Source organism: Ambystoma mexicanum, chromosome 2p (genome assembly GCF_040938575.1).
Source record: "Ambystoma mexicanum isolate Mex_15411 chromosome 2p, UKY_AmexF1_1, whole genome shotgun sequence".
Lineage (NCBI taxonomy): Eukaryota > Metazoa > Chordata > Amphibia > Caudata > Ambystomatidae > Ambystoma > Ambystoma mexicanum.
In genome coordinates, this window is record NC_090923.1 from 593,877,291 (window position 1) to 593,899,670 (window position 22,380).

The following is a 22,380-nucleotide window of genomic DNA, read 5'->3' on the forward strand; positions in this document are numbered from 1 at the left end:
CGTTTCTCCCATGCTGCCCACTGATTCACATCCTGATATCTTCCAAAGCCTATTTGTCGATTTCATTAGGACGTCCAACAGATTCCGAGCACGCCATCTTAATGTGTATTTTCACGTTTTCATAGCCTATTTGACCCAGGCTTACCCACAACTAGAATGAGGAAACCCATCTGCTCTTGCAGTACTCCGAGATCCTAGAATTAGAACAGTGTGGGAACAGAAATTCATTTTTGGCAGGAAATTTATATGATCAGCAGGGCTTGAACTAACACAACACTAACCCAACAACGCACAGTTTCGGCACATTTCAAGCTGGAAACTGATAACCTCAAGCTGCACCAGGATCCAAGCAGCACAGGTAAAAGAAGGGGTCATTAAAAAAATGCATATCTTGTCTTGCCTCTTATTTCCAAGTGGGGTTTTTGCATTTCTCTTTTGGCGAATATCTCTTCTATCTAGTGAAACTGCTGTAGCCTCTACTAACATTACCCCAACTCCAGCAGGTGGCACAACCATGTCAGGTGGACAGGGAAGCACTGTAAGCACAGCAAGGACACAGACATGAGAGGGGTGGACCTATATCTCACTAACACTGCTCGAGTGTCTAACAATATGTGGTGCAAACACATGACCAAAGTAGGTAAAGAAACCACTGGGGAGAGCTGTTATGTCTGCTCACTAATCCACTATGCCATGAGTGCCTCCAGAACATTTATAGGAACTGAAATACCAGCAGCAAGAGCACAATGCCTCATGTACCTATCCACGGTTACAACCCGAGGAAGATTCAAAGGGAAAACAGCAACATTTAGATGGATGTCCCATGCAACATTCACTTATGAAGACAGTTGCATAAACTCTTGATATGATGAAAAATTACTGAGAGTTAGACCAAGCTACACAATACATAACTGATGGCCTGCAGAAAGGAGAGACAAAAACAAGAACACTGAAGAAACTACCATACCTGAAGAGGGGGGGGTCAAGGAAATAGGAGAACCAGGATGTTGGGAAAGACCACAGATGCTCGTGTATGGCCAAGTATACACAAAGAAAGTATGGAAAGGAGTAGTAGGAAGCACAGCACACACCCTAGTACAAGTACCAGTAAACAGTGCAAGGAGAAAATGACAAGTGCCTGAAGGAATGGGATACGAGCACTAAGCTGCTCACCTCGGTAGACAATGACGCTGGACCAATGCCCATAATACCACTGAAGAAGCCAGCACTGTGCTACAAGAATGAAGGTGCAGTAAAGGTTGGAGATGAAATAGAATGTAGGTATACAGAAAAGCATCCAGCAATGAAGGTTGGCACAGCAGTATTAATGGATCACTATTGGGCATGTGGGTCCAAAGCACACGAGAAGCTGCCACCGAACTGGGGAGGAGTTCGCTCGTTGGTACACATCAATATGCCAGCACTGAAGATAGACTACTTCCATAAAATGGAAACTAACTCGAGAAAGAAAAGGTCTGTGGGAGTAGAAGAAAAGGGAAGAAAGAAACAGTCTGTAGAAGTGAGTAGAGTAAATAGAGACAACTACTTCTCATCAGTGATATGATATGATATGATATATGATATATGATATGGTATTTGTAACGCGCCTATACACAAGTGTTTCAAGGCGCGACGAGGCAGGGAGGGAGGGAAACAAGGGGAAAACAGACAAACGATCCTACTAGGCCAGGTGTCATTCAGATCGCGCAAGTGCAGAGGTAAGGGGAAAAGGAGGAAGTGCAGGGGGGAGGAGGTGGGGGGGGAAGTGCAGTACAAGGTAAGTAGCGTAAAAAAAAAAAAAAATAAAATAAAATAATAATAAATAATAAATAGAAAGGGCCAGCTGGTGGCAAGTGCGAGGTAAGTGCAGAGCAAGTGCTGGGAAAGGGGCTGTAGGGATACAGTGACAGTCCCACAGTGCAGGGGGAGCCGGGGAGGCAGTGCAGGTGGAGAGTGGCTGGGCCCTGGACCGAGGTTGCTGAGAGTGGCCCAGATGCAGGTTTGAGCTGAGTTCAGTGGGGAGTTAAGCAGGATTAGCAGGGGAGAGGGAGAGAGAAGGCAGAAGCGAAGAGGAAGGTTTTGAGGTGCTTCCGGAACCGGAGATGGTTCTCCTCAAGTTTCAGGGAGGCAGGAAGGCTGTTCCAGAGGGAGGCCCCTGCTGCGGAGAGAGATCTACCCCCAGCTCGTTGCTTCGAGAAACGGCTGACCATGAGGGAGTTGGAGACGGATGAGCGAAGGGCTCGTGAAGGAAGATATTTAGGAAGAGAGAGTTGGAGGTATTTTGGTCCCAGGCCCCAGAAGGCCTTGTGGACAATGCAGAGGGTTTTGAACTTGATCCTCGCGGCCACTGGGAGCCAGTGAAGAGATTTCAGTCCTGGAGAGATACGGTCCCTGGGCTTGAGGCCAAGGACAAGTCTCGCAGTTCTGTTCTGGATAAGTTGCAGAGGGCGGAGAGTGGAGGCAGGCAGATTAAGATAGAGGCTGTTACAGTAGTCCAGCCTTGAGAGAACCAGGGCTCGAGAGACAGTGAGCTTCTGGGGGAAGGAGAGGAAGGGAAGAATACCTCTGAGGAGGTGCAGCTGGTAGTGTGAAACATCACTAGATGATGTACCACCTGAACATCGGTTATTCAGCAGTCAGTGGTCAGTGGTTCCAGCCGTCCAGACCTATGCAAATGCAAAATGGTTGCAGATAGCCAGATGGGGGCTGATGCAGACAAACCTTACAGTGAACGGCTTCAATGCAATAAAAGAAGAGCTCTGAGCAATAAGGTTGATGGCACTCCAGAACAGATATGTTCTAGACGTTCTCACAGCTATGGAAGGAGGAGTTTGCGCCAAGATTGGGAGTTCCTGTTGCACATTTGAGCCAGCCAATGAGGGAGAGAATGGCACACTGACAGAAGCCATGACATGATTATAAAAGATGCATGCCAAGATGGAGGAAGAAGCCAAAGGGACAGGAAAAGACCAGAGCTGGTTGGCGTACCTATGGTCCTGAATGCCATCATGGCTGGCAGACGGACTGAAAGTATTAATAGGAGCACTAATATGAGTACTAGTGGGACTGTGTCTAGTGAAGATCTGCATTATACAATGCTGCAAAACTAGTTAGAAGACAATAGGGATGAAGGTGATGGTGGATGTGAACATGGGAGAAGAAAAAGACGAGATAGTAAAAGAACGAAATAACCTAAGGGTCAGGATAAAGGAATGCCCCAAGTTCCCGACCAAGTTCAACCCATACAAAGAGATACTGGGGGAATTGGGTGTGGCGCAACCCAGAAGGCGAATGTACCTAAATGACCTGGAGTTTCAATGATCATGCACATTTCTATGGACACCTTAGAGGAGTGACAAAGGTATGGAGGATTGGTCCACAAAATGGTCAGAGCTCAAAACGCATTGACGGGCTTCCGCACTGTGCTTCCAAGCACAAAAATCTTTTTCACTAAGGTCTTCTTCTCCTCGCTATCTGGTGGAAGGGTCGACATAGACGGTCTTGAATTTACTGTTGTGGCCTGAACCACTGACCTTCAGGGGGTCAGGAGGGCCGAGAGGAAAGCTTGATCACCCTGTGCCGGATTATAGTTTTTCTAAGCTCCTTGTCGATGACCGGTGGGTTGATGCCACCACGCCATAAATGGGCTGGCAATGGCTGAATTAAATTGAAGGGCTGTTTCTGACTGGGGACAACCATCTAAGATGTCTGACAAATCATACTGGACCAATGCTTTCAACAGGGCGTCAAAGCCTGGGGCTGCAACCACCTTTTTAATAATCCTCCAGAACTGCGTGTATGACATTGCCTGCTGCATCTCCCCATCAGGGTATGTGCGGAGGCCACTGACGTTGTGAAACCCTGAAGCTAGCACCATGAGCTCAGCTTGCTCAGTGAAGTAGTCTGGTAGGTGATCATGCCCCACTCCAGAGAGTTGTACAAACTCAAAGGGACAAGATCCCCTTGTCAAAAATGGATCTCACTTTCTGGAAATACTCCATCCTTGACTCCGGGATGTAGCTCAAAGGCAGCGCAGCGGTTATGGTGGTAACTGCAGTGGCAGTGGTCGAACTCGATGTACCGATTCCTGCAGCTGTAACGGTCAAACAATTCAAAAAAAGGCTTTTAGGTGGATGAGTTTGAAGCCGTACAACCCAGCCCCATCGCTTTCTTACCAGCTTCATCAGGCGTGGTAGTTGGAAGCACCAATGACTACATTGAGGCTAAAGCGTTGCGGTCTTAGCAAAAATATCCAACCTGTGTTGCTTTAACTCCTCCCACTCCTATTACGATTCCCCCCTCGGAAGACTTAACCTGTCCCTCGGTCGTATAGTCACTATTGTCCCGTATATGCCTTCTTTTCTTTTTCTTGTGGGAAGAAGAAGAGGAGGAGGAGTTTCGGGACACACAACTAGAGTGAGATCTCAAGATATTTTTAATGCACCTACTCTCTTTCATACCTCTTCACCAGGGTCAGCCATTCTGTGTCAGCCTCCGAAGACTTGACTGATTGAAGGATTGAGCAGGCTGGTAACTTTAATGGGGGTCGACCTAGCGCCAACTGTGTTGCACGTTCCCTCATGACCTCCAGGTTTGTGGACTGACACAAGCTGCCCTGTTCCACGTCATGGTCCATCACCAGACAACAGGGACAGATATTGTGCAGGCCAGTGAGGGACATCTTGGAGCTGATCGCTCAGAAAAAAGGCAATTAAAGTAAGGGTGCGTAGTGAGTACTATATGTATGGACGCCCACGTCCTGTCCAAAGTCGAGGAGCACAAGAAAGGTGTCATCGTACCACACTGCGACCCCTGTCGAGATTTACAGAGAGCGGATGTGCTGGAGAATATCTATCCTGATGAGGAATTTATGGGAGGATGCAATCCATTAAATTACAGACTCAGTTTGTAAGTCCAAGTACTGTCAAAATGATAAAGAACCATGGTAAGAACTTATCCTTCAATAATCTGGAATGCATACATACTAACCTATCTGTCTTAATGACAGACTACAGAGGTGTCCACAGCCTCAACTCCAAACCAAAGGTCAAATGCCAATTTAACAGGCCACCAGAAGCAAAAATCTCTAGGCCAACTTTTTCTGTGACAAACAAGACAGAGGACAAATAAAAGTAACAGAAATAATCAGATATGTGTACACCCTAGATACACCCCCACCATATCCCTTCCCTTTTTTCTACATCAGAATGCTTACATTAAGGCACACTTCTGTTCAAATTTTAAGTTTGGGTATGTTTGTGCCTTAATGTTTTGATTGGGTTTAAACATTTGGCTGGGATGTAGATACGGTGGAGTCGTGATCTTCTTCACATTGTCAATATGTGTGATTAAACATTGATGACCGCATCAAAACAAATTCTCTTTTTTTGCTCAAATTAGAATTTTAATGCTAGGCCGTCAAACTGATCTGACGGGGCTTTGGCCTCTGGTGTTCTCCTCCAGCAGTGTTAATGGGTGGGTGCAGTCTCTGCCAACAGATTGTAGGTCAAGGTCAGCTGTCGAGGTGGAAATCTGCTCTAATGTTCCTTATGACTTTTGTTCATGCTTTTGACATTTGTCCCATCGTCATCTTTGCTTCTCTCGTTTGATCCTATTTGTTCTGTTAAACCCATTCCTCATGTGTCTGTTGCATTGGTAGATGAAGGAGAAGACAAGATTGATCATTACCATCTGATCAAATGGAGATTATGAATGGCAACTTTATGAGGCGTTAGGGAGTCGGGGGATGAGGGTGGGATAAAGGTTTAGGACACCATACACAGGCGATGGTCTGTGTTGATGAATATAAATGAAGTTCTCATGATGGAGAAGCCAGAAAGTCGAAGTGCAAAATGCGGTAAGGAGTGCTCTGGCAATAGGCATGAAATGCAAAGACTATACATATCTTTGGAGAAGTCCAGTTCACATTTTGGCTTTCTCGTGTTCATTCCAATAGACGAACTTTCCTAAACTTTTAAAACTGTCAACGTACTGTAAAGTATTACTCACCTGCAATATGGAGTTGAATACTTCAGTATATTGTTGCTTGGGATATCTAGATACATTGTGTCAACATTTAATTACTTGCCTTGTATTTTTGATGACCTTGTTTGTGTTTTACACTCTCTCACTTTAAAAAATGTATATGGTAGCAAAATGGATATAACAGTTGCAAATGTACTAACATTATTTTAAAGAGTGCTAGGGTGTCCCATTATGTTTTTACTGTTTTAAAGAACTATTTACGCAAGTGTGCAAGAATGAGTGCGCGCGAGTATGTGCAAGTTTGTGCGACTGCGAGTGTGTGTGACTGCGAGTGTGTGAGACTGCGAGTGTGTATGTGGGAGTGCGTGGTTATGTGAGTGTGCAAGTGTACGAATGCAAGAGTATGTGCAAGTGTGAAAATAATAATAATAAAACGTGTGCGAGTGCTTGTATGAGGGAGTGTGTGTTTATGCATAAGTGAACGTGCATGAGTGTGAGAGTATGTGCAAGTGCACGATTTTGTGTGTGAGAGGGTACAAGTGTGCAAGTGGTTGCGCGTGTGTGCACGCAAGTGGTTGCGCGTGTGTGTGTGTGTGCAAGTGGTTGCGCGTGCGTGTGCGTGTGTATGGCAGTGTGAGTTAAGCGGTTTATTTTACCAGGCCTCACCCCTCTCAAGAATAAAGCCAGAATGCTTGATCACATTTACCACAGTGTGAATGTGGACAAACTGGGTGAAAACTATGTACACCTATTAAACGTTGGTCTTCCTCAGCCTTCTCCAGAGGACTTACCAGTGCAGGCCCGTTTCCTACCAGTGTTCTTGCCTCTTCATAATCTGCTTCAGAGAAGAGGCTAGCAAGCAAGATCTCCTAATGGTTGTTGTTTTGAGGCTTGACACAAAACTGCTATTCTGAAGGGGAGTGAACTATCCTTGAAGACAGCGACACACTCGCCAGGCAAAGGCTTGTCATCTGGAGGATAACTTGAAGTTTGCATGCTTAAACAGGGCTTCCTAACCCTGTTCTTCAGGACAGGACCTTCTCCTGGGTCCAGAGATTATTTCCCTAAAGTCTACAAGTATGGAATTGGGGTTGAGGTTGAGTGCGAGCAAGCTAAAAAGGCTTACATCTTAGGGTTGCATTCAATGAAAAGGTGTATGTGGTCCCCCAATCAGTGGAGGCTGTAACATTAACACGTTGTGGGCTTCTTCAATGGAAAACTAAGAGTGGATTAAACCCTGAATCTACGCCCAATTGAAATATGGTCATGGCCATTTTTGCTTTGGTATTCTGAGGCCATCAGAAGCGACAAACGCACACTCTGCCCCCACCATTGTGGGCTGAAGCGAAGTGAACTAAATTTCATTTGTGGGTGGGGGGGGTCACCATTAAATACACTGACAGTAATTACATTGATGTACTAACTGTAATTAATAAAAGGCTAACATCAACTAGTGGACCACTTAAACCCGGCAGTGAAAGGTTATTCACACTGGGAAACAGGTCCTGTGGGGTCATGCAGCCAAAGAGTCACTCGGGAGTACAAACTGTGTAGGCATCTCTGATAAGACCCTGAATAAGGTCTCATGACGGGTAAAAGCTGAAAAAACAATCCGGTGAAAAAGCGCAACACCTAGACCCACTACATCTTAGGGCTTACAGTTACACCGTAATCTTAAGTCACAGGTGCAAATCCAGGCAGGGCCAACTCAGTCTATCATTCAGAAGTCGTTGAAGGAGTACCATTTAGTAGCTAGTAACACCTAATATTCCAGTGCTTGAAAGCAAGAGGAACATTGCATGAAGCACTATTATTTGTAGGCACTCTCTTATTAGATTAGTATTAATAGACAATCCATGCCACCTCAAGTATAAGGTTACATTTCTTCAGCCATTTCTTCTTCACATGAGAAAAAATATTCTTGGTACCCATGCATTTTTTATGAGCCTGGAAGCATGCTTATTGTGACATTATGCATTCAAGGGTGTACCTGATTAAAGATCAAATTAGAGAGTCTGCTCACCTCATGATAGCATATCCCAGCTTACCTAAATTGGCTCATACAATAGACTGAATAAACCACTATAAGATAGGGAGTATCGAGGCACGAAGGGATTGAAAATAAAATAAACATATTGCAGAAGTAAGTTAAGACTATATCTCATCAACTGCAGCATCCCACTGTCCAATGTTTGGCCAGCTACCACACAGGGCCACACAATCTCCTAAACGGAATAGTATGTCGAGGCACCTGCAACTCACAAGAGGTCCTTAGTTCCATGATATACCTTGGAAAGGGTCATTTGTTACAGCACGGTCCGCACCAGAGCAGACAACAGTTTAAGGCTATCTTATAGTAAAATGTTTCATCTTTGTGTCGAGGGTTTTCATAGATCAGACTATATGTTTATATTAAATTTGAGAGTAGTCAATATTTTGGAAAACAGCTTCTTGCAATTATACAATGTACCCCTTTTACCATCACATGGAAGTTTACCTGGTTATTACAAACTGAATTATCTCCAGGTACTGAAATCAGGTATTATAATTAAGGTGTAAACTAGCATATAGGCAAACATAAAAACTCCTCAACAGGCGTCCTCGACCAAAAAAAGCAGGAATATACTGTGGTTTTTAGCACAGACTTAAAGTTTATGGCACATACTCACTGGAGTAGAACAGCTCTATTTTATAGCAGAATCAACAATGCATGTAGGGATGTGAACCTTCTTGTTATACAGAATATATTTCCAATTTCATTTGAGAATTATCTATTAGGCATACGGACAACTTGTGCCACAAAGGTATTTAATTCACAGATATGAGGTTTTCAGTTTCTGTCTTGTTCCACAACACTTCTCATTTGTCCCCCAAGATACTTTCTCCCCCCTCTATCCTCAGTGCATCTCCGCTGCTCCGTCTGGATAGCTGCAAGAGCACATCCATAAATATACTGTCAGGGAGTAGTGATCCGCAGGGGCCAGTCCAGGGGCCACCAACTGTGGGTGTACTTACTGTCTCCCAGGATCAGTTCAACCTCCTCGTCTGCGTCAGAGTCATCGTCTTCCTCCTCCTCGTCCTCACCTTCCCCATCCCCATCATCTTCCAGCATGTTTGCCAGCTCTTCATCATCCGAGGGTGAGAAGTCGTGCTCTCCGTCCTCAGCTGCAGGCTCAGCAGCCTCTTCGTCCTCCAGTTCTGCCTCTAGCAGTGGGTCTGTGTCAAGGTCGTCCAGGTCGTCCGAGTCATCATCGTCATCATCATCCTCCTCCTCCTCTTCCTGTTCATCTTCATCCTATTGAGGGAAGGCAATATCACATTAAAGCAAGCAAATTTCAACAACAACTATTACGAAACAGTAAGCTCTGAGAACATTTAAACTTTCAAGTGACCAGTTCAAACTATGCTAAGTCATTCTGATTAACGTGAAATAAGATGGAGTCTGTTGTTCATGGGAATATGTCCAAATCACACACCATTGTTATCAACTGCCACTTGCTGGGATTCAGAGCAGAGGCCAAGGCAGAGGGAGAAATTATGTTTAGTGCAGAAACTTGTTAGTTCTAAAATGACCATTCAATAACTGTTTACGCTCATAAGTTGAACCGGCATATCATTCCAGCTAACTTTAAATGGATAAACACTTTACAAATAAAAAAGGTTGTTTCGTACAATGAGAGTTTTAAACTTCTGCAAGGTTTTTTTTAATCAAACTCTTATCTTATATTCCTACCTAAAATAACCTCCCTTTTCTGAGCTGCCTTTAACTCATGAATAAGGAAGTGATATCCGAGGAGAACAGGACAAGTAGTCCGCACATCGATTTTAGCCTCAACAAAACCTTTATCTCTACTCACATTATCACTATTATTGCTAGTACTGTTAGGGAAAATTCTCTCTTTAGGCTGAATTTCCTAACCTAGTGAGTCCCCCAGCAGCTTTGCTGGATTTCTGGAGTTTGTTTTTTTCTCCTGCCAAGAGTGAGACTATTTTTCTCCCACTCTTGGACATGATTTATGGTGTTCCTTTGACTGTTAATGTGTTGTATGGGCTATGGGGTCCTTTACTCCATAGGGTCTCATGTGTTTTTACTATGTGTGTTACACAGCACCCTCCGTGCAGTAACACAGGGGTGTCATAGTGACACCCCACCATAGACTCCATACCCTGGGACTGACTACTGTCTCCCAGGGCATGTAAAGTCACCATTGGCTTTACTAGTCCCAAATTATTAACAGAAACCAGTACAAACCATCATATTGTGGACGTACTGGTCGGGGCAATTCGATTGCCCCAGGGTCTGTTAGTCGAGGGGGCACGTCTCCGTCCCCCCTGATCGAGTTTTGGCTGGTGGCAGTGGATACTACTTTTTATATTCGACCGCGAATATATCCCTATGGGATTTTCCCACTGTTCGAGGCTACCAACTTTAATTATTTAATTCTCATAGCCTTGAACATACCGCTGGTTTATTTATTTAATATTAATTCGCCGGTTGGTATTTTTTTGACTCTATTCTAAAATGCCGTTTGTGTTCTCTTCTGTGACTCCAACCCAAGTCGAGCCCTTTGTTCCACTTTTTGGTGGGCTTCTCCACAGAAGCCTCCAAAAGTGGTGCCACTCTGTCTGGGTACCACAGGGGGTGTGGGAGGGGGTTTAGGCACCCTGGACTGAGTTACCTTGGTAACTCAAATCGCACTCTTGTGTGATTGGCCCAAGTGGTGAGCCGGCCGGCTCACCACTTAGCATGTTTGATTGACAGCTAGGCTGAGTGAATGGGGGTGTGCTGCATAAAAGCAGGGCTTTTGGGACTGGAACTTCAGAAGTCACCACAGGACCTGAAAATCCGACGAGGGAGAAGCTGAGCCTGCCTGCTACGACGACACTACCGGTGGAGCCCTGCTGAACCGACTCACCACTTCCCAACGACAGAGGAGATCTCCCGGCTGGAGAGTCTTCTTCCCCTGACTGGTGGGCACAACCAGTTTACCTTCCTTTCTCGCATCCCAGGACGTCTTGTGGTCGAATTACCCGTGCCAAGCACCCCGGCAACCGGATAGCCACTTACCACTGGACTGCGAATAAAAGGACCGCTCCTTTTAATTGAGAACTCCGCGGCTGGTTTCTTCCCTGGCAGTGCAACGGACTCCTGCTTTCCTCCCTGACGAGATCCTCTCTTCCTCCGGACGAAGCACCGACTTGCACCCGCTGCCAGGAACAACTGCCCCCGCTGGAGCGTTCTCACCATTTTAAGGCGCGTGTCCGCCAGGCCTCCCTTTCTAAAGATTGCTACAAGGTAACAATAATACCTTAACCTTCTGGACTGGGCTGGCCGCCTCGACCATCTAACTAGTTCCTTTCTTTTTGGTCCAACTCTTTCTGAACTTTTTGTGAGACTTTTGGGCACTTTGAACCGTGTGACCTTGGACACATTTCGACCGGAGCCTCTTAAAGTGGGTCCGGCCTTGTTAACTTTGACTTTACGGTTTGAACCTGCCTTCTCCTCCTACTGTGTTCTTCCGAAAGTGTTGGGATCTGTTTCTATCTTTGCTCTGCCTTTCTCTCCCTTTTAAACCGATTGATTAGAGTGCCATCTTCGTTAAGCGCTCAACGCTGTCTGAAAATAAGTGGGGCTTTACTTAAGACTTGTCTAAGGGAGTGTATATCTTTTAGTGACCGTGCTTTTGAATTGCTTACTATTAGTGTCTGTGTGTTTTTCTAGATGTGGTTTTAAATAAATAATTATCTCTCTTTTACACCAAGCTCTGGTCAGTATTTCCTTGTTCTACTGTGTTCTTTTGACCTATTGTGAATACTCCGTATACTGCCTAACTCTTCTTGAGGGAAGTCTGACTGCTCAGCCACAGCTACCAAGTGAATCTGTGTGGTAAAGACTGCTACCAAGTGGGTTTACTGTCAAACACCTGTAGTCCTAAATCTTTTGCAGTGGTCCCAGAGGAAACTGCACAGGTTTCTGCCTAACAAGTACTTCTAACATTACTTTCCACCCACTCTTCTCCCTCCCTTACACTTATCTTTCCTCTTACACTCGCATTCTAATGTTTGTGTAATTTGTTCTTTTCATTGATAGATACCTCCTCTTCCGACAGACGCCCAAAGCCATGCTTTAAGATTGCAGAGAGAAGAGAGTAGCGGACCGGAATGCCCTTCTAGAATGGCATGTTGCAGTAACAACCTACCCAATCACATCCTCACCAGCCTTTGAAATGCAGACGGTAATGCTTTGTTAAAGTGAGCAGGGAATCCCATGTGGCTGCCTGGCAAATGTTCAGAAAAGGGACACCCACCCCCACCTTCCAAGGCTACATGGAACCTCTGGGGTACCTCCTTGCTAACACCAACCTAAAAACACACTAATGCGGACATGACAAGCAGCTTTACCCAAATAGAAATTGCATATATGAAATCTATCTACTCAAACAGGGTATTGTCCCTCATCTAAGCCCGGCTGTCATGCACCTACCTGAACATGCTCAACCCGACGAAGACAGAATCTGTCCTCCTGGTAAACCTACCAAAGCATGACCAAGTCCAGAATTACCAGACAGATATGAAGCTCAAAGTAGTCACACCTCAACAATCACCCAGCCCAAAATGCCTCGAATTTATCATGGGACTGCTCATTCAAAACACACAGCACCAAGACCACCAAAACAGCAAGATACCAGCTGGCGCTCCTCTGCAAATTCAAGCCGTTCCTCCATGTCCCGAGTTTCGGAACAGTTGTCTAAGCCATGGTCATCTCCGACCTGGATTGTGGCAATGCCCTTCTCACACAATTCTCAGATGCCATATTGGGCACCCGGAAATCCATCCACCATATCTCATTACATGACTAAGAAGGGTCAACCACATAATTTCTATTCTCAAGGAGCTGCACTGGCCTCCCCTTCAAACAATCTGTTCAAGAAAACTGCATCACCTCCATAGCACTCACAACCAAAACACCTCTCTACCTAGTCACAAAACTCAATCTTCAGAGGCCAATGGACCACCTGAAGCCACAACATAAACGGAGCCGAAACAAAGAACTGCAAGAGGGAACAATCAAAGGCTATTTCCTGCGTTACACCCAGTCTCTGGAACATGTTAACAAGGCAGAAAACACTGCCCCATAAATCCTACCTTTTGGAAAGGGACTGAAGACCCTACACTCTACAAAGAACATCTTGCTAAAAGCTCCAACCAGCACTAATTCAACTGCTCCTGCTTCCCATTTCAGCTTTGCTGCTACCCCTGCACCCTACATGTAACGCCCTGGGGGTCCCCCATACATACAACGCTCAGTTGCTTTCAGCTAGGTTTGCCCTTTATAAATATCACACATACACATACCAGGAGCTGTAACTTATAGCACAATCAATGTCTGGCCAAACACTGACAAGTTTAAGTATTCAGCTTTTTCTTTTTTAATATATCAAGCCACAAACCCGATAAACGCTTTATGGAGTAAAGTATTTCTTTTCAAATCCAAGTTATCTTTTAGAGAAATGTTCCCATTGTTCTTTTATTTCTCTCTGTTTTGACCAACACATATTATTTAAAGCAAGTCTTATATGGTGGGAGTGGAGGTTAAGATGTAAACCTGTCGAAGGCTAGCTCTAGTGGCACTGTTAAAGGCTATGGAGGGGCTGCAATGTGAGCTATGTATTAAATATTTTAGGTTTTGGAAGCAGTTTTTGACATAGGTTCTCAAACTGAACAATTCGAACATATCTTGCTTTAGAAATCCTGAGCTTGCAATAAAAATGAATGCCTATGTATGGATTCAGCTGCCCACTTGTGCTTACAGAGCAAGTTTAGCATGTTATATAGCCAAGGAACAGCTGCCAGAGAGTAAGTTGACGCCCTGGCCAGAGTGCACATTTAGCTAGGGTCAAAATCCTTTGTAAGACTACATTAACTGTAAAATGTATAAATGCTCTCCTTTTGAATGGGGGGCAGACACAGACAGATAACGAGAGGGCAGGTGGTTCACATGGCAGATTGTACGACCATCTAGAGATAGCGCAGCTATAATAAAGACCTGTGTCTCTGAGAATTAGACAAAATTCTGTTCCAGCGTTTCATTTTGCCTTACTTTTCTGAACGCATGTTGGACTACACAAATAATTATTTTCCCACAAATGGCACCACCAGATGAGACCTCATTGCAGTTAGGATCCAGTTGGACTAAATGAGCCATGGTCGGGCATGGGGCGCACTGCTATTATCGGGATAAGAAGTTTTCCTTGCAGCCAAACCTTCACTCACCAGCTGACTCCTTCGACACCATTGATCCTGGTGAAGCACTGGCACAAAATACTGCAGAAAATTAGGTGAGACTGTTCCAGAATTATATCTAATGGTTTGATATTATGGAAATGTAATGCTGTGGAAAGCATACTGTTAATGAGCCATAGGGAAATATGATTAGAAATATAATGATGTGTTTCTATGGAAGCTTACTGCTAAAATGAACCATAGGGAAATACACTGTGTACACAATTGAAACCATGGGATGGAGGATTCATGAAATGAGTATGTAGACTGCATTCATTGTGGCCACACTGTAGTGAAGTGGGACATTATCAAAGTAGCTTTTGTGATCACAAAAGAAACGGGGAAACAAGGTGCAAAGTAATCAATAAAGGTAGATAGTATTAAAATGTTGTAAGTCAACATAAATTAGAATAACACGTGTCTACTCCACTGGAAGGAACACCAGGGTGGGAGCGAATGATTAAAAAAGGCTTGGGGGTAGGGTTGTTTTTGGAAAAATGGTATGAATTAACTGCAAACAACCAGGATTTGCAATTCCCAGTGCACGGTTCTTTTGACCTAGAAAAAATAGGATATTTAAGGGAAGTGTTAACTGCTAAGGGTGATAAAGCTATCAGGCCACTACAATGGGAAGTCTACAAGCAATGGGAAGCTTTTTCTAGACAAAAAAAAAAAAAAAAAAAAATCGATGAAGGAAGCACAGATTAAAAAAACAAACCACAATCTGAAACAGATAAAGCGTGCACATTTGATAATGAGAAATAAATTAAGCAGACCCTCCAGTTTATAGCGATTTTGCGATCCCGCAAAATGCTGCGAAAACGGCCGTTTTGCGCAAAATGACACAAAAATGGCCGTTTTGTTCAAAAACAGCATCTTTAAAAATTAAAGACCCTGTCATGCATTAATTGATCTCCAAAAATTACTGTTTTAAAAAAAATAATACTCAGGGAGCCAGGTTCTCAACTTTTTTTTACACAAGAAATGAAATGCGCTAACACATCTCATCACTTGCACCCCACAAAATGGACACATGAATGGGCACATTTTATGTGCACGCCCATTCAGATGGCCTTTTTCACCTCCTTGATCAAATAAAGTGGCGTTTCTGTCAATTTAAAAGCACATCCCTCATTTCCAAGCAAGATGCACTTTTAAATGTGCAGAAATTGTAGGCAACCCTACGCGCACGGGATGTGGGGCTGCCACTGCATGACAGGGTCTTTCCTGACCCTGTCATGCATTTTTTTTAAGGTATGAACCGCTGCGGTCGCTTGTATTTCTGTTCATCAAACAGGATAAAAATGCATTTTTTGGGTCGCATTTTACAGCGGCAGGCACCTGCGGGGTCTGTCCCTGTGAAAGGCGGTGGGAGCTTGCAGAACACTGTCGGGAGAGCGATTCTATTCAAAGTACTGCCCATTTTGATGACAAAAATCTATCGAATGTTACAATTTGACCTATTTCGTCCAGTACTATTCGATCGGTTTTTATAAATACTGAACATGTGTTGCAGGGGTGTCACCCGCTCCCCATGTTCAGTATTTTTGGTCTAGGGTGGTTGCAGAAGTGTTTTCCCCTTTTTCCTCAAAATTGGAGGCGAGGACAGAAAAAAAGAAAATAACGAAAAAGGGACCCTGCGGAGTCGGATCCGTCCCTCGAACGCGGGTCGGATCTGGCACCGCAGGTTTGCAGGGGAAGCGGCAGCGACCAAGCAGTTAAGTAGGAGAGGGGGTGGGGTGGTGGTGAAAGGTACATTTTGGGTTGTTTGGCTGAAGTGCAAATCAATTCGCAGCAAAATTGACTACGGTCAATTCCGCCGCAAATAATTACACTTCGGTCAAACAACCCAGAACACCATTCAAGGCAGCTGGCCAGTGCACAATTTGCGCTACAGCTGTGGAAATGCGCCGGTCACCTTTGAGAATAAGGTTACCTGCTCATTTCCAAAAATGGGTTGTCTAAAAATAGCATATCCTCCGTTCTTTTTTTAAATGCCCCATTATTTGAGGAACTGGGTCAAAATCTACATTTAAAGAAAATAAAAAAATGATTACACTATATAAGAGAGAGGGCGAGTGATGGGTGAGATGTGAAGTGATGGGCAAAAAAGCAGAGGGAGAGCAGTGGGTCAGAGGAGGAGGCGCTGCACAAGAGAGCAGAGGAAGCAGTGATGGGGTGGGCCAGAAATCTGAGAGCGAGCAGAGGTACAGAAAGTAGAGGGAGCGTGTGGTCAGTGAGCCAGAAAGCAGAGAGGAAGCGGTTGGCCAGAAAGAGGCAGTGAGCTGCAGATTGGGGAAAAAGGATGAGGGAAGAGTGCGATAGCATGGGAGAAAGGATTCAAGATGCAGAAGCAGCACAAAAGAATGAAGGACTGTATATTGCGGGAGGAATTGTAGAGTGTAAGGTGTGAGTTGGGAGTATGATTTGGAGTGTGGCAGGGGCTGGGCAGTGCAAATTGTGACTTGACAGTGTGACATAGCACATGAGTATTTGTATGACAGAGAGAGGTTAAGGAATGTAAGTTGTGATGGAGAGTTGGTGAGATGTGTGTTGGTGAGAGAGGTGTGTGTGTTTGGGGGATTGGCGAACATAGGAGAATATTTTCAGCATTACAATTGATAATGATCAATTTAGTTAATACTATTAAATAGGCATGAACATTAAACCAGAAATGTAGCCAAATCAAACACTGTTCTGCCATGCCAGAGACATCTGGGACTCTTCCTATTAATTTAATACAAAAGATACATAATAATGATACCCTGGCTCACTTGTAGCCTTGCACTCTGCCTATTTCCTGCAATGTGGCAATCTTACACCCTCCAGTTAATACAAAATGTCCCGTAAAAATGCTGCAATAAATAAAGGTTTGTGCCGCAAAATCTGCCATTTCATGCTGCAAAATTTGCCATTTCATGCCGCAAAATCCTGGAAGGTCTGATTAAGGGTTACAAAGAGGGGGTCTGTGAACATTTAATAAGAATGAAGTGTGTGTATGTAGCCAGGGCTTAGCCCTCAGTCCTGACACTGGAATCAAAAAAGATCTTAGAGGATGAGACTGATCCATTGATCGTGCCTGCTGGATTACAGCCCGTGACACAGAAGCCGCAGAATGGGTAGTGTTAGCATGGATATAAAATGGGCTTCTAAGAGTGGAACAAGCTAAAGTATATGTGCCCCAGGAACGAGACACACTTGTATTTGCAATAGTACAAAGTCTGGGAAAACATGTGGGAGCTGCACAAAAGGTTAAAAGTCAAGGAGGAAGTGTATGCCCAGCCAGATAATTACATACCAGAGGACGTAGACCAAGCAGTTAAGGAGTATAAACTGGAGACAAAATTCTGTCCTGCAACAGTGTCAACATCTTTATTATGGATCATAAATGCCCCATCAAAGTCTATAATAACTCAAGCATTTCCAATGAGAGAGGTGCATGGGTTTGATACTGAGAACCCGACTCACCAGGTTCATGTCTCTTGGAACCATATGGAATTACTGTCTTTTACCAAAGAATATCCAGATATTAGACAAAATTCGGAACAGTGGTACACCCAGAAATATCGGGTGCTTAGAACACATCCACTCACATTGGGAGATGCAGATTAGCTGTTTTCATGTATTCTGCCAGCAGATATATGGCGCTAATGCAGACACGAGATAGTTTAGACCCCCCCATAAAATGGGATGAGATGACAGAGGCAGCAAAACCAGCACTATTGATAGCACATATCCAGCAAGTGGTTCCCCGCAAGCAAGTGAATTGGGATAAATTGAAGAAGCTTTTACCTTGTTTAGTGGAATGGACATGGCGATGCCGGAGGGCCAGAAAGCCTTTTGTTCACATTTTGCAGAATAATTGTTGCCTCACCTAAAGAACATTATATACAAACCTCTGAGTCTACATGGCCAACTCAAACTGGTGCACTGATTCGGACTATGGCTAGATATTATGCAAATTGCCATGCTAAAGATAAAGGGGAGAAGGAAAAGAAAATGAAGGAATTTCAAACCAGAGCACTAATGCAACAGGATTTTCCAGAAAGAGGCAGAGATAATGTGCGTGTGCAAAGGGGAAGAATAATGTATAGAGGGGGAAGAGGTGCTAGTGCCCCATCAAATAATGGAGCAGGTATGATACACTGGGTGTCATTTCTGCAAGGCAGAAGGCCGTTGGATAAGGGAGTGCCTGTTGTGCCGGGGAGAGGGCAAGGACGTTCTTATGGGCGAGGAATGACAAGGGGACCTTTTGTAAGAACTGAGGCTGGGAGCAGTGTAGTAACAAATACTGGGACATCAGAGAATAATGAGCAACAGCATAATCATTTTGACCCTAGGCAAGGCCAGCAATGTTCAGCTAGGGAATATTACGAAGTTGATTACAGTGCAATGAATTAGACAGTATAAAGTTACCCTGGAGAGGGGAAAAAGGTGCATAAGTAATCCTGTAGATTCAAAGGGGCCATTTGTAAAGGCTATGGTGCAAGGCAAACAGGCAGCAATTCCTCCTTGATAAAGGTGTGTACAATACATCTATTTCCCACAAACTAGTGCCCCATATTCCCCTCTCCAGGAAAGTAAAAGTTCAAAGTCCAATATCTGACCTTGTACAGTGCATATTTTTCTTCTACATTGGACTAAGTGGCAAAAGCACTTCCGATTTGTTTACGGGTTGTAGCGGATACAGCCCCTTTCTATTAAACAGGCCGATGCCATAACACTGGGACACCAAGTTATGTTGTCTGTGCCACATGCAATTGATATTTTGTTGAATAAAACAAAAACACAGCACCTGACAAATGCCAGGTTAACAAGATATGAGCTGACGAAATTGGCCCCAAACATTACCATACAGCGTTGTAATACTCTAAATCCTGCCACCTTCCTACCCCTCCCATCGGACGAATTAAAAGTAATGCATGATTATATATTAATAACAGATAATGAAACACTGATAAACCGGATGGTAATGTTTGTAGATGGGTTGCGTTTTCAATTGCAAATTGGTACTACTACAGCAGCCTATCTTATTACAACATTAAAAACAGATGTTTGAGGCCTGCAAGTTATCTCAGTACAGGCAGCTGAAATAATTGCCCTTACCAGAGCTTGTGAGTTAAGCTCAGGTCTCGTAGTTTATATTTTTACTGATTGCCAGTATTCATTTGGAGTTTCTCACAACTGTTGCAGCATATGGGCTGAGAGAGGGTTTTTAACTCCACATGGGACAAAAATATAGCATGGTACACTCATTTCAAATTTATTGTATGCATTGACCCGGCCAAAGAAATTGTCCCTCATAAAACGTGACACCCATAAGGCCATTGTAAATTACAAAGGCAACCGCACAGTCCCCTGTATCATCTATGTATATTACATATTCACTACAAAAAAAACTTTGTTGAGGGGACGTTATGGTTAAGTTGCCCCCTGAAATTCGACAATTATGGTAACCTAAGCCCCCAAACCTGCCACCGCCCCTGTGCACTGCTAACACCCAGACCATGAAAGAGGTCACCTCAAATGCCACTGATTACATCACTGACGACATCACGTTTAGTCCCTTTGCTTTTGTTCCCTGCCATATATATATTTATATGTACATTCAGTTAAAAATAATTGTTAAAGGAATGTTATACTTCACAGTGAACCCAAAACACACTGCTCATTCCCCCATTATGGTAAGCTAAGCAACCATAACTCACACCATCTACGCGCATTGCTAAGACTAACACCCAGGACATCAAAGATGACATCACAAACATCATTGATGACATCACTGATGACATTACAAGTGAAAAGAATGTTGATGAAGTCGCTACCTAAAAGGGGTTCTTTCTATTATGTTGGTAGCAAGATGTCAGGGGTGATTGTGTAATGTTAAACATGTAATAACTAGCTAACAAATCATGACTTAATACACACTTGTGCTAGTACAAACAATAGATATGAAGACCCAATGACTACAAATGAGAGGCACATACATAGAAACTGAAGTTAGGAAGAAAGAAACAGCATCATCACAAAGTATATCTTCCTGTAGACAAATTGTGTGTTTGAGGCCTGCTATTGCCGCATGCATGTGCATCATGAGCTCAGACCAAACCCGAAGGAAAGTACTTTAAGAAGACACGACAAGGGTAACGTTTAGATATACAGCACCTTTTCAATTTCTATATTGTGATTGTCAGTGAATAAAACTACCTGGGCAAAGGTTTGCAATGCACACAAATAAGTGAGGCAGACATGTGATGGTGTGGGTTATGGTTGCTTAGCTTACCATAATGGGGGAATGAGCAGTGTGTTTTGGTTTCACTGTGAAACATAACATTCCTTTAACAAAGTTGTTTTACTGAATATATATATATATATATATATATATATATATATATATATAGCAAGGAACGAAAGCAGAGGGACTAAACATGTGATGTCCTCAGTGATGTAATCAGTGACATTTGAGATGACATCTTGCATGGTCTGGGTGTTAGTGTTAGCAGTGCACAGGGGCGGTGGCAGGTTTGAGGGCTTAGGTTACCATAACTGTCGAATTTCAGGGGTTTTTCGGTTTTAATTGGTACCATAAAGGGGAGGTTGAAAGTATTTCTTTGAGTGAACTGCACAGGTTTGTGGTAGGGCTACTCAACCATAACGTCCCCTCAACAAAGTTTTTTTTGTAGTGAATTGTACAGGTTTTTGGAAGGGGAACGTAATCATGACAATGTGTGAATGAAGGTGTTGTGTGGAAGATACACTGTGATGTTGTGATTTTGGGAGATCTGGAGTATAATCTACGTACTTCATATACATTTAACATCGAACATACAGAACCACCTCCCTATTGATAATAGAAAGGGATGGACCGAGCGCCTGTTTACAGAGGGGGGCAGACAGGATCAACATTACTCAACGAGGCGGGGGTATGTCAAAAAGTACTATTGTTTTACACAAAAAGTGTACAACGTAGAAGAAGGACAAAGATACTATAAGTAATAAGTAAATATGGAAACCTGAAGATGTGAAAAGAAAAGAACACATTTAATAACCATGTAGAATGAAATGGATGGAACCATAAAAGAAAAAGGGTGCCTCCATCGTAATCATTTCACAGATACTCGGCAGCTTGGAATGACAGTGGACAGACGCAGTAGGATGAAGGGAGATTACAGGAAAAGAGGGAGTGGAGGGCATTTTTTTGTATGTGTGTTTATTTTTGGTATGTGGTGCAGAAATAATAATTTCTTTCTGTTGTTTTGACTCAGAAATGGCTAGTACTTTGGAGTGGCTGGAGGAGTATTTTCCGCATGAGGAAATGTCAGAGACAGCGACAATAATGGTACACATTGCTCTGCATATTCAAAATAATGAGCAGTATTTTAAAGGCATTTAACATATGTATTTTTTTTTCAACAGACCAGGAAAGAAAATAAGAAATGGCAACAAATGAGACAGAAGAAGATAGAATAGAAAGGATTGAGCAGAAAATGTACATATTGAACGAAAATTTTTAAATGTTTACGGGAGTTTTGGAGGACTGTGTGAGAGGAAAAGTTTGTTACCATTGCCCCACCTGTACCTGCCCCGCTTCTCCATTCCGTAGTGAACCTTCCTCAAACCTTGAAGAGGAAAATAGACGTTTTGACGAAATATCCATCCCTTCTTCCCCTCACAAATTTTCTCCTCATAACCAGCCCGTATTGAATCCTAATTCCCCCATATTTGTATCAGTGTCCGCTTCCCCGCTATTTCTGTGGATTGAAGGGTGTGTGTGTTTGGAATGTTTTTATACAGTAGTTGTAGTGAAAGATTGTGAGTAAAACATTTAAAAAAAAAAAAAAAAGACACCTATCCTTACTAATGACAAGTAAGATGGACTTGATGTTTGACTGCACCATCTGTTGAAGTTGTGCATACATAAAGAGAAAGAGAAAGGGGCGTCCTAAGGACATTATACCTCGCAGTACCGCTTGTAAACAAGATGAAACATGTTCGTAGAACACACCAGATGTCTGGAATGGCTGCAAATGAGCAAAATGGGACTGTGTGAAGGACAGTATACCTGTCCGTATCGGGTGCAGCTAAAATGGTGGTGTCCGTAGGATAGGGGCG

The 22,380-nt window shown here is 43.6% G+C and overlaps 1 protein-coding gene across 3 annotated transcripts in view; it reads right to left on the reverse strand.

The window, feature by feature from the left end:
- DCAF1 (DDB1 and CUL4 associated factor 1) overlaps window positions 1-22,380 on the reverse strand; it is a 1,932,496-nt gene that overhangs the window by 181,108 nt on the left and 1,729,008 nt on the right. For 2 of the 3 annotated variants that reach the window (XM_069644104.1, XM_069644103.1), the window contains exon 23: window positions 9,001-9,280. In XM_069644104.1, coding sequence (XP_069500205.1) covers window positions 9,001-9,280 — 280 coding nt within the window. The remainder of the gene's footprint in view (window positions 1-9,000; window positions 9,281-22,380) is intronic. The other variant, XM_069644105.1, reaches the window with a different exon arrangement.